This window comes from Tamandua tetradactyla, chromosome 6, assembly GCF_023851605.1.
Source record: "Tamandua tetradactyla isolate mTamTet1 chromosome 6, mTamTet1.pri, whole genome shotgun sequence".
Classification (NCBI taxonomy): domain Eukaryota; kingdom Metazoa; phylum Chordata; class Mammalia; order Pilosa; family Myrmecophagidae; genus Tamandua; species Tamandua tetradactyla.
This window is the reverse complement of record NC_135332.1, coordinates 130,760,335-130,778,978: the sequence shown is the minus strand read 5'-3', so window position 1 is coordinate 130,778,978 and position 18,644 is coordinate 130,760,335. Positions and strand designations below refer to the sequence as shown.

The following is an 18,644-nucleotide window of genomic DNA, read 5'->3' as shown; positions in this document are numbered from 1 at the left end:
GAAAAAAATAAAACTATTTCTATTTGCAGATGATATGACCGTGTATATAGAAAATCCAAGATATCTAATATAGAAAAAATTATTAGAGTGAATAAGTAAGTTCAGCAAGTATGTAGGCTACAAGACCAATATACAAAATCAATTATATTTTTATACACTTGCAATTAACAATCTAAAAATGAAATTAAGAAAGAATAAAATGTTTAGGAAATAAATTTAACAATAGAAATGCTTATAAAAGAAATGCTCAAAAAACTTCTACTCTGAAAACTACAAAAGATTACTGATAGAAATAAAAGAAAGCATAAATAAATATAAAAACATCCCATGTTCATAGGTTGGAAGACTTATTGTTAGATGTCAATACTTCTCAAGTGAATTTACAGATTCAATGCAATCCCTAGACAAATCCCATTTGTATTCTTTGTAGAAATTCACAAGCTGGTCTTAGAATTCATATGCAAATGCAGAGATAAAGCTATAATACATAAAGAGGTAAAACTATAAAAATCACAGAAGAACAGATAGGGATTAATTTTCATGATCCTGAAACCTGGCAATGGTTTCATAGATATGACACAAAAGCATAAGCAATAATAAAAAATAATACATTAACTGAACTTCATCAAAATTTTAAAATCTTGTACTTAAAAGGACACAATCAATAAAAGGAAAACAATTATTTACCATAAAATATTTGCAAATAATATATCTAATAAGGAACTTGTATATAGAATGCAAAAAGAACTCTTATAACTTAAGAATAAAATACTAAAGAACCCAATTTTAATATGGGCAGAGAATATTAATAAGCTTATCTCCAAAGAATACGTATAAATGGTGAACAAACACCTGAAAAGATGTTCACTACTCAAAACTGCAATGAGGTACCATCCACACCCATAAGGATGGTTGTAATTCAAAAGACAGATAACAACTAGGGTTGAGGAGGATGTGGAGAATTTGGAACTCTTATATGCAGCAGTGGCAATGTAAAATGGTGTAGTCAATTTGGGAAAACGTTCTGCAATTTCTCAAAGCAATAAACAGAATTACTCTATGACCTAGAAATTCGACTCCTGCATATATACCCAGGAAAAATGAAAATATATGTCTATCAAATTTGCAGATGACAAATTGATGATTCTACATTGATAGCAGGAGTCAATACATCACTTTCAATAATGGACAGACCATATAGTCAGAAGATCAGTAAGGAAGTATAAGACTTGAATGATACTCTAAACCACCCAGACCTACAGATATATACAGAATAGTTCACCCAACAGCAACAGAGTACACGTCCTTCCCTAGTATACATGAATCAACCTCCAGATTAGAAGATATGTTGGGTTACAATAATTCTCATTAATTAAAAAATATTGAAATCATACAATGTATATTCTCTGACCACAATGAAATGAACCTAGAAATCAAGAAAAGAGGAGTAAATGGAAAATATGAAAATATGTAGAAAGTAAACAATATATTCTTAAACAACAAATGGGCTAAAGAAGAACTCAGAAGCAAAATTAGGAAATATCTTGAGGCAAATGAAAGCGACATTACAACATACCAAAACTTATGGAATGCAACAAAGGCAGAGTGCTGCCAGAAAATTTATAACTCTAAGTGTTTACATTATAAAAGAAGAAAGACTTCACTTCAAAGATCTAACCTCAAAATCGGAAGAACCAGATAAAGAACAGCGAACTAACTCCAATGAGAGCAGAAGGAAGGAGACAGCAAAGATTAGAATAGAGGTAAATGAAATATAGAACAATAAAACAACAAAGAGGATTTTTTCAAATGTTGGTTCTTTGAAAAGATCAACAAAATTGGCAAACCTTTAGCTAAACTGACAAAGAAAAGAGCATACAAATAACAATGATCAGAAATGAGAAGGGGGAAATTACTATTGAACCCATTGAAATAAAAATTACTATACAAGGATATTACAAACTGTATGCCAATAAAATAAATAACCTAGATGAAATGGATAAATTCTTAAAAACACACAAACTACCTACATTGAGTCATGAAGAAATAGAAGACACCAATAAAGCAATTGCTAGTAAATAAACCTCTCAACAAAGAAAGTCCAGGACCACGTGGCTTCATAGTGAAATTCTATCAAAGATTCCAAGAAGGCTTAACTCCAATTCTGCTCAAACTCTTCCAAAAAATTGAATAGGAGGGAATACTCCCTAAGGCATTCTATGAAGTCAGCATCACCCTCATAGCTAGACAGCAATAACGCAAGAAAAGAAAACTACCAACAAACGTCTCTTAATGTAGATGTAAAAATCCTAGCAAACTGAATTCAGCAGCATATCGAAAGAATTATACACCATGATCGAGTGAGATTTATTCCTGGTATACAAGAGTGTTTCAACAAAAGAAAATCAATTAATATAATAAACCATATTAACCACATGATCATCTAAATTGAATCGAAGGGTTTTTTTGATAAGACCCTTCATGATAAAACCACACCAAGATCACTAGGAATAGAAGGAAATTTGTTCAACATGATAAAAGGCATATATGAAAAGCACAAAGCTAACATCCTTCTTAATGGTGAAAGGCTGAACTCTTTCCATCTAACATCAGAAACAACACAAGGACGCTCACTGTCTCTACTGTTATTCAATATTGTACAAGAAGTTTTCGTCAGAGCAATTATGCAAAAAAAAAAAAAAGAAAACATATCCAATTAGGAAAAGAAGAAGTAAAGCTTTCCCTATTTGAAGATGATATAATCCTATATGCAGAAAAAAAAATCCACATAAAATCTCCTAGAGCTTTAGCAAAGTGGTGGTATACAAGATTGACAACCCCAAATCAGTAGTGCTTCTATATGCAAATAATGAACAATAGAAAAATGAACTCAAGAAAATAATTCCATTCACAATAGTAACTAAAAGAATAAAATATCTAGGAATAAATCTAAGGTTATAATAGACAGTACACAGAAATCAAAAGATCTAAATAAATGGATGGATATATCATGCTCATGGATTGGAAAACTAAATATGAAGATATCAATACTACCCAAAGCAATTTACAGTTTCAATGCAATCCCAATCAAAATTCCAACAACTTACTTTACAGAAAAGGAAAAGTCAATCATGAAATTCACATGGAATGTTAATGGGCCACCCAAAATTAAAGCAATCTTGATAAAAGAAGAATGAAGTTAGAGGACTCAAACTTCTGATCTTAAAACTTATTACAAAGCCACAGTAATCAAAACAGCATGGTACTGGCAAGGACAGACATATAGAGCAATGGAACAGAATTGAGAGTTCAGAAATCATTCCTTACATTTATGGCAAACTGATTTTTGACAAGATGACAAAGGCCATTGTATTGGGAAGAACAGCCTCTTCAACAAATACTGTTGGGAAAACTGGGCTTCTATTTGAAAAAAAACAAAGAACAAGAACCTTTGACTTAAACCATATACAAAAATCAACTTAAAATGGATCAAAGACCTAAATACGAGAGCCAGGACTATAAAACTCCTAGAAGAAAACAAAGGGAAGCATCTTCAGGGGTCTTGTGTTAGGCAATGACTTCTTAGACTTTATACCCAAAGCACAAGCAGCAAAAGAAAAAATAAATAAATGGGACCTCATTACAAATTTAAAACTTTGCATCTCAAAGGACTTTATTATGAAAGTAAAACAACAACCTATACTAAGAGGGAAAATATTTGGAAAGCACAGATCTAATAAAGGTTTAGTATCTGGACTATATAAAGAAAGCCTTCAAATTGACAACAATAAGACACACAACCCTATTAAAACATTGGCAAAAGACTTGAACAGACATCTCTTCAAAGGTGATATACAAATGGCTAGAAAGAACATTAAAAGATGATCAATATCAATAGGTATCAGAGAAAGGCAAATCAAAACCACAAGGAGATGCCATTTCACACACATCAGAATGGCTGGTATTAAAAACAATAATAATAGGAATAATCATTCATTGCTGGGGCAATGTAAAATGGCGCAGCCACTGTGGTAGATAACTTGGTGGTTCCTCAGAAATCTTATAATAGCAGTACGATACGTTGTGGCAATTCTACTACTAGGTATATACCCAAACAAATTAAAATCAGAGACTCAAACAGATGTTTTCACACTGATATTCATAGTAGCATTATTCACAATTGCCAAGACTGAAGCAACCCTAGTGTTCATTAACCAATCAATGAATAAACAAAATGTGGCATATACATACAATGGAATATTATTCATGTGTAATAAGAAATGAAGCCCTCATGGAAAAAACAACATGGGTAAATCTTGAAAACATTCTATTGGGTGAAATAAGTCAGACACAAAAGGATAAATATTATATGATCTCACTGACTTGAACTAATTAGAATAAGCAAACTCAAGGAGTCAGAATCTAGAATATATACAATAAAAAAGTTAAAAAATAATAATAAATAAATTAAAATGCAAGTAATAAAAATATTTGAACAACCCCAAAGAAGCAGGAAAGTAGAAACAGGATAATTTAAAACAAAGGGTACACACAGAAGGCAATTATAAAGTGTTAAACCCAAATCCAAACACATGAATAATTTAAATAAAGACAAATGATCTAAACACATAAATGAAGAGATAAGAGGTTTCAGAATGGATGAAAAATAAGTGATCCAAACATTATGTTGCTCTAAGTATGTTATTTTACGATACACAAAAGAAAATAATATATCATGCATATACTGTTCAAAGAGAGTTGAAGTGGAGGTAGCGCTATCAGACAAAGTAGTTTTCATTGCAAAGTAAATAAGCAGAAATAAAAAAAATACTTGTATAGTGAACAATTGTCAGCTTACCAAGAATGACAATCATTAATGTGTATGGACACAACACAAGAGCTCAAAGAACATGAAGGAAACCTGACAGAAATCAAATCCACAAGAGTAGTCGGTAACTACAACACTCTTCACTAGTGAGCAGGTAGACATAAAATCAATACTAATATAGAGGAACTAAATAATGGCATCAACCAACTGGATCAAAATGAGTTCTATCGAACAGTACACCAAACTAGCACAATACACATATCTTTCAAGTGCCCACAAAAACACATACCAAGATTTTCCATATCCTGGATTTTAAAACAAATTTCAGAACTTAAAAATAATTAAAATTATGCAAACTATGTTTACTACATTGGAAGTAAACTAGAAATTAGAAAGATAACAGGGAAACATTTAAACACTCTGAAAATAAGCAACACTTTTTTGATACCATGCATAAAATGTGATGTGTCAAAGTGGATGCCTCAAAGAAAACAAAATATTTTGAACTAAACAAGGTATAAACACAAAATATAAAATTTTGTGGGCTGCAACCCAAGAAATGGGCTTGACCAAACAACTGGACACCACAACTTAGTCAAGTTGGCACATGAACCATCACAAGGCTCATAGGGAAATTTATAACATTAAAAGCCTTTATTAGAAAAGAACAGTTTCAAATTAATCATTTAAACTTTCATTTTAAGAATCTAGGGGAAAAAAAAGAGTAAAATAAATCCAAAGCAAGTTTCATGAACATATATGGATCACAAGCACTTCTGGGTGCAAACCAGGTTCAAGGATGTACAAGGTTGTCCCTTGCAGCCAACAGTTTAGATCCCCTGTAGATTTAGTTGATCTGGAAGAGACTGACATTGAAAAGTTTTAAAGATTTAAGAGCCTAGAATTTCAAACTTCCATTTGGCATATCTACAACATTCATATAATATTCTATATTTAACACACTCCTGTTTTGTTTGGGGATGACTGGATTATCTCCCCCTTCCCCCACCTCTCCCTTCCCCCCTCCTCCCCCTCCCTCCTCTCCTCCCTCTATAGGCATAACTTATCTTTCAGAACTAAACTGATTCCTACAAAGTTTTCGGTTCCTCTAAGTGTTATGTTAACTCTATCAAATCCTATCTGAAAAATATGGTGCATACAAACATAATAAAGGGAACAAGAGAGTGCAAATAAGTAGATAATTCATGCCAGGGATCTTTATCATATTTTAGTACACACATGATATACACAGAACAGGTTGATCAGCGAGAGCAGCTGGCTGCCAATTTCCAGCCAGCCACAGCTTAAAAGAATAACACATGGAAGATTTTAGATGGTATGATAAAAACCGAACAGGCCCAAATTACATGTAACATTTTATGTATCCATTATAGTCAGGCTCCCTTGGCATGTGAAGCAAATGTCGGAAGAATTAAGAAGATAACAAAGGAAACAATCAGAAACAAGCTTCACTTATTTCACAGATTGCCAAGGATTAGTCTTAAACTCTATTAAGCATTTCAATAATTAACTAACACCCTCTGAAATTTCATTCAATATACATTCCTAAAATAAGATCAAAACATGCATAATTAGACTTTAGAAATCATGCTACAGTTACTCTTAAGCCTAGATAATGAAAGTATTGTTTGAGCTACATTTTATAAAGTTTCTGATAACAAAATAAATCTTGAATAAAGTCAAGAAGAATTATATCCAAAGCTTCTCTTTGATATATCAAGTTTGTCACTATCATAAAAGAAAATTAGATTAGTCTGACAGGGACTTTCTCTTCACCTAGGTGTCTTTATAAGAGCCATAGTCTTCAGAGCTGAAAGAGGATTTAAGGATCAGCAAGTCCGATCGTCATTCTTCTCTGAGGATAAATGTTTTTAAAAACTGTATAAGTGTAAGCACCACACATTTATGTGTTTGGGAAGCAGTGGAAAAATAATGTTATTTTGACTTATTCAATATAATTACAGATTGATAGACAAACTGAGATTCCCTAACAAACACCACCATTATTTTTCAAGACATTCACTCAAAGAATTTGAACCCAATACTTGCCTAAAAGAATACTAAATCTCTCAGGACCTTCTAAACCCCTTGATACTAAACTTAAGTATTTTTACATTGACATTTTAGATTGAGATACATTTATTTCTCACTATTAATCAAATATGTTAAAACACTTAATCATTCCCCTGCTCCAAATTCACTATTATTTTGGCCCATATAATTTAAAATATCTGAGATTATGGATTCTTTCTTCCTTTTAAATCATCACCAAAAGATGAATGCCCCATAGATTGGCTGGGCTGATTTATTACTACATATGCAACATAGTTCTAAAAATGAGGCAAGGATTAATATTTGATATTCATGATATAAAAGAGGGAATCCATAAGCAATCCAAATGACCCCACTTTCAAAAATTATCATATACAATAAATATGCTGATTTAGAAAAGCTGGATTCCCAAATGATTGCAATTCAATTTACTATTTGCCTTCCATATTTACTATTGCCCCCAAATTTCATTTATACCATGTTACAAAAAATGCTTCATGAACACAATATGACTGAGCAATATTCACTTTTTATAAACAAGATATTTGCTATTTGCATATTTGACTAACAGAAGTTGAGTAATAGTTTTCAAAAATAAATGAAATATTATAACAAACACTGGAGAGAAATTTGGTGCAAATGTGGAAAAGTTGAACTGGTTTATTAGGGAATCTCAATTCTTTGGAATATGAACTTACTTCTAGTGGAATTTATTTTTTTTCTAGTAAAAGAACCCTCTGTACTGTGCTCTACTTTGGATAGTAACTCTTCCAAATTTATCTTAACCAGATTCCATATAACTCCTCCATCATTTTTTTACATTATTAGAACAGTCTCATTCTGGAATACAAAACTCACACCCATACTTTTTTTAAATTTTTTATATTTTTACCTTTTTCTCCTTTTATCTGAGAAATTGTGGGTTAACAAAACAATCATGTACAAAATATAGGATTCCCATAATACCACCCACCACCAAAACCTTGTGTTGATGTGAAACATTTCTTACAATTGATGACAGCACAATTTATCATCAGACCCATACTTTTTAAAATTTTAGTCTCACACTTGATTCTCAAGTGTCCTCCTCCTGCCCCCAACATTCCCTTCACTGGGATTATGGTTCTGTAGGCTTAGGTAAAGGCATTTCTTTAAAACACCTTTATTTCCATCATAATCTAAGCCCCAGTGCCTCCAATCTTGGACTGAGAAGAGAGAGGCAAGGTTACAGCTCTCTCTTTGTGTTGTATGTGGCTGGTGCTCATGAAGTGGTAGTGGTTCCTTCAGAAGGTGAGCTGAGGCTCTGACACACCCTACCACCTTACTGTAGGTCCTCTTGCCAAATTTAACAAAATCACTCAATGCCAACAACCCAGCTTTCCATGAACAAATGAATGGATAAACAACATGTGGTACATACAAAATGGAACATTATTCAGCAATAAGAGAGAATGACATTTTGAGACATTTTTGAAAGATCCTTGAAAAAAATTATGCTCAGTGAAATAAACAAGATGCATAAGCACAAATATTGTATGATGCCACTTATAAGAGATGTCTAGAAATAGTAAATCTGCAGAAACAGAAATCAGAATTAGAGGTTACCAGGGGTTATTGGAAGAGGGGAAGGGAGAAAGTATGTTTGGTGGGTTTGGAATGAGCACAAGTAAAATTAAAATTACTCAATGCCACCAACATTTTTTGTGTACACATAACCCAGAAAATCCACAGATCCACACTATGCTGAATATTGGAAATGTAAATGGCTTTGTTGCTGCTGCTACCCCTTCTCTGTAGTTATCTTTTCTACTGCTAATGGAACCCAGGTGAGAATGAGCAAACTTGCTGCTTAAGTAGTTGTCCAACCAGAGACCAGGATAAAAATGGCTATAATCTCTCCATTTCTCCTTTTTAATTTGGTTTTACATTGACTGTCAGGGTGGATCAAGAGTGGTAGGACTTCAAAGGGGATAGATAGCTGATAAAGGGATGTAGAGGTAAGGCTACAAATATAGAACATGAATGCTCAACATAAATTGAGATATATTAAAGAATAAAAAGATGATATGGGAATACTATCAGCAGCTATAAGCCAAGAATTATAAAACTTAGAAAAAAGGGACAAAAATCATAACAAAATATAATTTAACAGAAGTGCTTCAATAAAAACAGCTCTATAACTATTAAAGAAATTGAAACTTTGGTTAAAAATTTTCTCACAAAGGCAATACCAGGTCTAGACTATTCTTAAACAAAGCTTTTATCAGAATAACTTAAGAATATTGTGTATATTTTTTCTCTTTTAATCTGTTATATGGTTAATTAAATTTATGGTTTTCTTGTGTGAAACTGATTTTACAAACCTAGATAAAGCCAAATTTGTCATGCATATATTATCTATTTTATAAACTGCAGACTTGATTTGCTAATATTTTATTTAATAATTTTGGAAGTATAGACATGAAATGTACCGACATTTTTCAAATATCTTTGTACACTTTTGGTATTAAGAATATGTTGACCTTCCTATATTCTGGAGCAGCTAGAATGAAAAATCTGAGAGGATCATATGGTAGCCCATGACAAACTCTGGGATCCATCCTGTGACTACTTGTTGAAGAGTGCTTTGAAACCTATTGCTTTTTTTATTTCTTTGCTTTGTATATATGTTATACTATATAATAAAAAAGTTATAAAAAGAAGAATATGTTGGCAATAGATTTTGATACGTAATGTTTTTATTATAATTCAATTCTAAATTTTATTTGTGATTTTCCATGATGATTTCTTCCTTAAGCTATGATTTATTTAGTGGTATCTTTGAATTTCAAAATATAGGGATTAAAAAAAATATTTTTTTGTTTTAATTTTTAACTCAATTGCATTATAGTTAAAGATCATGATGTATTAAATATTCTTTAAAATTGTTTATTGTCTGTATGGACTACTGCATGATCATTTTAAAAAGTGTTCCTCATGCGTTTGAGATAAAAGACTATTCAAAATAAAAACATTTTGGTAAATCTTGAGTAGATGGGAACTTAGATAAAAAATAACTTCAAGAAAACCATGTAAGTATAACATGTTTCCTAAATCCAGAATAAGACAAGAAGTTTCTCATCATCATTTCCTTCCAATATTGCATTGGTATTACTAGCTAGTGCAACAGGGTTTAAAAAAAATAGATGAAGGAAATTAGAGACAAAAGATTATTGTTAGACAATAAACCTATATGTACGTAAAACTTAAAAAATCTACATAGATACATTGTTAGAATATCACAAGAGTTTAAACTAAGGTTGCATAAACAAATAGAAAAATTAATTTTGGTTATATATACCTGAAACAAACTAGACTATGTAATTAAATAGAAGACACTGTTTATAACAATATTTAGAAAACAGCAAGTATTTAGCAATAAATTGAATCAAATGGCAGATAGAATTTGTCAAAGAAAATGTTTTTAAAGTTGTTTCAGGGCTATAAAAAATGTAAGTAAGTGGGAGATGTCACATGTCCCCATATTGATCTGTAGAAGCAAGACAATTCCAATCAAAATCCTGACAAGGTTTTTCATACTAATTGAAAATTCTAAGATGGATATGAATGAATAAAAGACCAAGAATAGCTGTGACACCTACTACATTTCAGGACTAATTACTATAAAAACTATAGTAATTAAGACAGTCCAGTACTGGTTTAGGTAGAGATAAACTGACCAGTGGAATAAAATAGAGAGCCCAGAAATGGACCACACAAGGGGGCATTTCCAATCAGTGAGATAGGAGGAATTGTTTAATAAATGAAGCTTAAAAAAAGTTATTCATACAGAAAAAGAAGGCATTGCATCCATAGATGACAGTATACACAAGAAAACAAATTCCAGATGGATTAAGAATTTGTCAAGAATAAAAATTTTAAAGTCTTGTCACAATATGAGATATCATTATACTTCACTTCCAGTGGAAAATTTTAAAAGCCTGATAATGCCCAGTGTTAGAGAGACTATGGAGCCCCAGAATCTCTTATACCAAACTAGCAAGAGTGTAAATTGATATGGTACTGTGGAAAATAATTTTTGATTATCAACTGAAGCTAAATACTCATATTCCCTATTATTTAGCAATTTCACTCCAACAAGGACATATATCTAAGTGCTCATAGCAGTAATGCTCATAATAGCAGACTGGAAGCAATCATGCCCATTATCAACAATAACAACAAAAATTAGGTGAATAAATTACATAACATTCAAATAATGCAGTATTAAAAAGCAGTCAAAATGGATAAACCATAGGTGCAGGCAACATTATCAATATCAACTTTAAAAATATAAAGTGATAAAAAATTGCATATGCCACAATAGTTTACATACTTTTAAAAAAATTAAAATAATTAAACAAATGCAACTTCACATATTTTGGAATTCATACAGAGATAATAAGATTGTATTAAAAGGAAATAAAATAAAGTATAAACAAGAGATTCAGGATGATAGCTCTCTTTGGTGGGGGAGAGCACCTAATAAGAAACCATCATCCTTATCTAAAACAAAATTATCTATTAGATAACACCTATTATTATCTAAAATTATCTCTTTTACAATCTATACAACTGTATGGAAAGTAAAATAGATAATTATGCAATAAGCACACCAGAGGGGAAATCTGTGGTTATGTGGAAAATGAGAGAGATGTTGAAGAAGATATATTAGAAAAAATAAAATAATATTTTGGACAGGCCAATGAGGATAACAATTCATGAGCTCAAGGTATAATCTAATATATTACTACTTGTGAGCTAAAGTCCTAATATAAGAAAAGTTTTTAAAAATAACTAAGGCACAAATTTAAACACAAAGATAAATGTAGAGCAAGTACACTATTATTTTAAATGAAAAAAACAGGAAATATGTTAACACCCCAGTTCCAAGATAATCATCAAATAAATTAGAGAATATCTGCATAAAGAACTATCTAATATAAATATTAGAAATATGATGAATTAAAAATCACAACAATATAATGTTATGTAAAGAAAGTGATACAAAGTGGCATTACACTCACCGTGACGTGGAGGAAATTTTTTCCACTTAATGTGTGCAGTTAACTCATATATGGATAGAGTAGGCCACTCCACGTAATATGGACACTTACGGATTAACTGTTCCTTTTCTATATTTTCAAGTTTTATTTTTTCCTGAAAAAGAATGTCCTTGTTAAGTGTTCAGTACTAGGCAACTAAAAAAGAAAAAAAGAAGAGATAGAGAATAAGTAAATGAGACTAAAAGAAAAATAAAGATTATTTAGAGATTGACTGTACAAATGGATGATGGACAGACCCTATATTAAAAAGGAACTCTGACCCACATCCTTCAGCAATCAGTGCAGAATTCCATACCACAAGCTGGATAACTCTCTTAGGAAGTCAACCTATAATCCTTGTAATAATCAGTCCCAAATGACCAGGACTTGATAAATAACTAGAAGCTTCCCTAATTTTTGTCCTCGCTTCCAACTTAGGACCAATCAGTGAAGTCAAATACGCTCTTTAACAAATCATATAAGGTGGATCGCTTCTCTTTAGTCCACCTCTGGCTTTCCCATGCTAACAGGGCATACTGGAAGTCATCCCTTCCTTCTACCATAAAGTTTTCCTATTTTTCTGCTTGTACTTAAGGCTCTGAGAAATGTAAGTGATGGTGGCTGACTCTCTTGCAATAGCAAACTCTGAATAAATTGCCTTTGCTTTTCTTATCTGGGTGGTTTTCATTTATTTCCACAAGATTTAAATGTAAATAAATAAAAAATACATTTCATTGCAGTGCCAATCTATGACCACAGTTACATTGAAAATTTAACCTTCAGATCTGCTTACTAAGATTATATTTTCCCACTTTTCAAGATATTTTAGACTTCTTTAAATGTTTTATCATTTTAAAAGGTGCTTTCATTGTCAAAAATAAATTCAACAGTCCTGTGTGACAATATCAAGTACGCAGTCCCCCTACCTTGAAATTAACAACAACACATGCAAAATGAAATGTTTAAAAACCTAGCCACTTTGAGAATCAAAGGAAGTTGACACTGAGGATTTGGAATGAATTTGAATTCCCAGAAAACTGTCTGCGCTACTAACAATGAGACCGCCATATCAAAAGAAATCCCACCTATCGACACCTAAATCAAGAACATAGGTGTCTCCCCATCTTTCTCCAACATGAGCATCTAGCCATGGTTGACACCAGCACCCTGCATCCCCTGCACCAAGGTTTAGACCCCACCAAGAGAACCCAAGGACCCTGGATGCTCCCCAGTCCATTAGGATTACATTAACTTCTCCACCCTCCAAGGGAAAAGAAGGAGAGAGGGAACCCTTTAGCTTTAACAAGGTGAAAACAAAATATTAAATATGAAATAAGTAAATTGTCTTAAAGCAGCAGAAATAGGGGATTAAAATTAAGTTGGGATCAGTAATCATGTAGCTCTGAGTTTTGAGGTCTGTCATAACTGTGAAAGAACATGCTGATTACTACAAATAATCTCCTTTTATCTCCTACCTCACACTGCAGAGATTTGGAGAGCAGAAGTATTACTGTCTGTTTGACTGCTGTGGTATTCCTAGCACATTGGACACACTGTAGACGCTCAAAATATATATCTGTTGAATTCATGAATTAATAAATGGGTGACCTAGTGGATGAATCTGAAATTCATTAAGAACCAAAAGACACTCAAAAGTGCAGATAACAATTATACCCATAGATAACCTTATTTCCACCTCAACTACCTGCTGCCCCCAGAGGTTTATGTCATTCTTAGCAGGTAAGTCAAGTTTAAAACATGAAAAAAGAGATTGACATCTTCTGTGTAAAGAGACAAAGTTTAGTTTAATTTTATGTCCATGGATGTTAATTTATCAGTTAGATATGGCCATACCGATTTTATCTTTGCATATTCCTTGGCAGGGATTTTAAGAATTTCACAATCATCTTCCGTCTCCACTGAGTACGCTGCCAGTGTTTCTGCATCAGTCTGAGGTAGAACTTCCAGGGTCCCAAAGGTACTCCATTGCCTAGGCTATAAAAATACCAAAGGCAACTTAAATTGCATTACTGTCTGTTCCTCAACATAAAAATGCTAGTAAGGGTGATAGAGGCAGTCTAGAGATTCTGCAGAAGGGGTAATTATAGGTCAAACTCCAATTCTACAAAGGAAGCGGGTCAAACAGCCTTTGTTAGACAGCCTCACACTCCTTCTGCTCAAGGCAAGAAAAATACTCCATTTTTTCCCCACCAGCATGAAGAGAATAACTTATAAGATTAGATCTTCTGTTTTATTCACTGATTCATTTCAAGCGCCTAGAAGAGGGCTTGGCACATGTTAGCCATTCAATAAATACTTGTTGAAAGAATGAAGGAAAATAGTATGCTTACATACATAGTATACCAGTTTAGTTTGTTATCCTCTTTATAAGTGCTAGTGAAAATGAATCTAGAGTTATACAATGTATAAATCATTGGCACATATATGAATATATATGTAGGGCCCCGCAATTTAATATGTGAAATATATCAATATTTAGCACAGTAAAAATATTACCATTAGAATACACATATATTTATTATAAGTTATTAGAATACAGTTAGACTTTAAGCAACTATGTATTAGGATATAGATTCATGTTTGTTTGAGAAAAACTGTAGGGCATGTGGGAATGCAATCGACGTATTTATATGAAAGGATGAGAAGCTTTCTAGGGAAAATGTCTGGTCAATATGGCTATCAAAGATGAAACAGATGGACTTCTACTCTTCAATTTCAAATCAATAGAAAGCCTGAGTATTTTTCTTTTTAATTAAATGCCTAGCTAAGCTTGGATCTACAAGTCCAGAAATGAAGACAGATCATAAAAAGTCACCACAGCTGAAGCCAAACTGGCCCATAGTGATATAAAACTACAATAAGGGCCTGAGGGAATGAGTTCTGAGGTTTGGCATACATGTGGGAATAGAAGATGTGACTCAGGACCAGGATGAGCTCTGGAAGGACCCCCCTTACCAAAAACCTGGCCCTTGAAGGATTGCCTCATATGTGAAATGAACACGAGAGAAACCCCACCCACTAACCTAAAGAAGCCACATAGAAGCTTGCCTTCTAGCTGTGGGAACTGGTAGAACTATCACAAAATCAGGGACCCACATCTGCATTGTGTGTGTGTAGAATATATAATTATATATGGTATAGGACCCAAATTGGAGAAATTAATGTAAACCTTGGTCCATAAATGGCAAAATCCATAGTGTCTAAGCAGGTGCAAACTTTAAACCTCTGTATGAATTCAAGGGAAAAGAGACTTCCATAGAAAATAACCCCTGCTGACAAGAAATCACAATAAAAAATTACAGTCCACACAAATGAACAACCCCCTGTGAAGGAAAGTCAACAGGCAAAGAACCAGAAAAAAACTAAACAATGAAGAAGCTACACACGTTTAATTAGCTCATAAAACCAGAGCAGGACATTGTAGACACAAAAAGAAGCATTTTTTAAAAATAACAAAATTAAACTTCTATAAGTTAAAAAGAGTTATCAGAAGAAAAACCCAATGGACACAATTAATAGTAGATAAAAAATAATTGAAGAGATAATTCATTATAAAATACAGAAGGAATGGAAACAAGAAAGGAATTTTAAGACATAAGGAAAAGAAAGAACATTAAGCATCTATCTAATAAGAATTCCGGAGAGACCACAAAAAATGCAAGAGAGGTGATACTTAAAGTGATAATAGCCACAAATTTTCCAAAATTGAGGGAAAAGGTGAATCTTCAAACTGAACTAGCATACAAAGTATAGATATGCATTTGGATATTTCTTGCTCAGGATTAGGGTACTCCCTTAACCTATGTCATCTCCTAGATGTCATTTTAGTTCTTCTTCACTGTCTTATTGGCTATCAAAAGTTTCAATAATTTCAAGCAGATATGGTCTATATATTTTTCTAGATATCCCAATTGATTTTAATGCAAGAGTTGGTCTGAATTATGCATTAAACCATTATAGAAGTGGAAATTCTCCCAGACTTTGCATAACAGTTTGACTCTGATGTGTGTAGGTGTAATTGTCTAGTTCGTAATTCGTACATCTTGAATCAATGGTTTGGTATCATTCCATTGTTAGGAAACATTTTCAGCCAGTATCTCTTCAAATATTGCTTCTCCCACACTCTCGTTCCTCTCCTTCTTAGACATTTATTAGACCCTTGCCAGAATTTTTCAACAAGTCTCAAGTTTATCTCAAGATCTTTTCTGTTTCTTCCTTCTTTTTTTAATCTTTATGTTTAGTCTGGATGTTTCCTACTTGCCTGTTTTGGTTCAGTAACTCTCTTCTGCTATGTCTAATATGCTGATAAACACATTTATTGGGTTCCTACTTTCAGTTTTTATATTTTTAAGTTATGAAATTCCAGCTTGAGACTTTTTTGATAAAATTCAGGTTGTATGGAAAAAAACTTCCTTTTATATTTTCTTGAAAATAAAATCAGCTTTTTTTAAAATGCACATCTAATAATTCCAATAGATATATCACCTATGTGTTAGTTTCTATTGCTTTATTTTCCGCGTTATTTTGTCATGTATACTGACATTCCTGGTAACTTTTTAGTCAAAGTTATACCTTGTGTATGAAACTCTGATGGCTCTGGATGACATCATTTTTTCTCAAGATGCTTGACTTTTCTATTGATAGCCAATTCATGTGGGTGGTATCAATTCCATCTAGTCAAGAATTCAGGATGATTTTAAGGTGCATTTAAGTCTTCTGCAGTGTGCAGGTGGTGTTTCAGTTTGTTAAAGCTGTCAGAACATACCAAAAATGGATTGACTTTTACAGACAGAATTTAAGTTACAAGTTTACAGCTCTAATGCTCAAAAAATGTCTGAATTAAGGCATCCACAAGAGGATACCTTCACTCAAGTATGGTGGATCACGTCCCAGGTTTCTCTATTTGCTGGAAAGGCATGTGGCTAGCATCTCCTGGTCCTCTGCTCCTGGATTGCAATGCTTTCAGTTCTGATTCCAGTGACTTTCTATGTCAGCTCTACAGGCATTTCCTAATATCTGTGTCTATGCATCTTCTCTCTGTGCTGGCTCTTTTAAGGACTCCAGTAAACTAATCAAAACCTACCTTGAATGGGCAAGGCCACATTCCCATGAAAATAATCTAATCAAAAGGTCCCACCCACTATTGAGTGAGTCACATCTCCAAGGAAACAACCTAATCAAAAGATCCCATGCACAAAAGGTCTACAAGATTAGATTAAAAGAGCATGGCTTTTCTGGAATACTTAACAGTTTCAAACCAGCACAGGTAGGGTTCAACCAATAGAATGAAGCATTTATCAGAACTCCCCTTATCCTTGGCAGATCCAAAACTAATTTCTGCCTACTGAATACTATGAGACTGATGAGCATTCTATTCTACTTCTTAGATTTGTAGGCACATATTTTGAATTGGGTTCTTGGACTCTTGTTTGGTGAAGCTTAGAAATAGGCAAATACTTAGAAGGAAAAAAAAAAAAAAAGAAGCATATCAAGATCCCTTTATCTGGTTCCTTTTTTCCCAGTATAATGGCCTCTTAAGTCCTGGTTTATTTGGTAGACTGAACTCAAATGCTTATCTTTGTAGCACTCTAAGTCTCCTGAAAGTAGTGATCCAACACTTTCTGCTTAACTGCTCATCCCTATGATGCTTGCAAATTGGTAGATGGCTCAAAAGGAAAAGCAGCAGGAATGTCATCTTCAAAACAATGTATTTCCTTTTTTTCTTGAATCTTGGTCTCTTGGTTGCCTTGTTTGTTCTTCAATGGCTTCAAAAAGCTGCTTGCTTGCTTGTTTGTCCTATCCATTTTTTAGTTGTTCTCAGCAGGAGGACTGATCTGATAAAAGCTACTTCATTATGGCCAAGAGCAGAAGGAGATTCAGTAGACTGACATGACTGAGTTTCTTTAAAATAATATCTACTTTTATCTCTATTGTCTGGACCATGTTAGCTTGTCTTTAGCAGCCCTGTATGAAGTGAGTGACATAATCATTCAGAATATGTCATCAGGAAATAGTAGACATGTCTTTTTTTATACAGGATAGGAGAAGGGTGGACTAGCAAAGTAATCTAGAAATTCCTACATAAATTAGTGCCTGTAGTAGGTAAAAATATTCTGAGAGACCTAATCCTGGTTTGGCTTTCTTTTCTCTAAAAATGTGACAGGGATGGCCCATGATGGCAGCCTCTTATAGAATATCCAAGTACAAAGAAAGGAGAGGCACCCACCCATTCATATATATTCAGTGTTATCGACATGCAAGTTCACAAACATCAGTGTGTTAATAAAAGAGACTCTCCAGTGCCTACACCATTCATACATACCAGATACTAATAAAAGTCATATGAGTAATTAGCATTAATTGCTACCCTACAGGTAATGCTTATTAAACATGTGTGTGTGTGTGTGTGTGTGTGTCCTGTGGATTTCCCTCAACTAATTTCTTTCAAACATCTTTTAAAGAGCTGTATTAGTTAGGGTTCTCTAGAGAAACAGAATCAACAGGGAATACTCGCAAATATAAAATTTATAAGTGTCTCACGTGACCACAGGAATGCAGAGTCCAAAATCCGCAGGGCAGGCTGTGAAGCCGACGATTCCAATGGAGGGTCTGGATGAACTCCACAGGAAAGGCCCGCC

At 33.2% G+C, this 18,644-nt stretch overlaps 1 protein-coding gene across 18 annotated transcripts in view; it reads right to left on the bottom strand.

The window, feature by feature from the left end:
- The window catches only part of CNBD1 (cyclic nucleotide binding domain containing 1), a 662,225-nt gene that overhangs the window by 347,735 nt on the left and 295,846 nt on the right, over window positions 1-18,644 (bottom strand). For 17 of the 18 annotated variants that reach the window (XR_013178326.1, XR_013178325.1, XR_013178327.1 and 14 more), the window contains 2 exons: window positions 13,840-13,980; window positions 11,968-12,100 (listed from right to left, as the gene is read on the bottom strand). Coding sequence is in view for 15 of the 18 variants with exons in the window: in XM_077167159.1 (XP_077023274.1) it covers window positions 11,968-12,100; window positions 13,840-13,980 (274 nt within the window). In the remaining 3 variants the exon portion in view is untranslated. The remainder of the gene's footprint in view (window positions 1-11,967; window positions 12,101-13,839; window positions 13,981-18,644) is intronic. The other variant, XM_077167149.1, reaches the window with a different exon arrangement.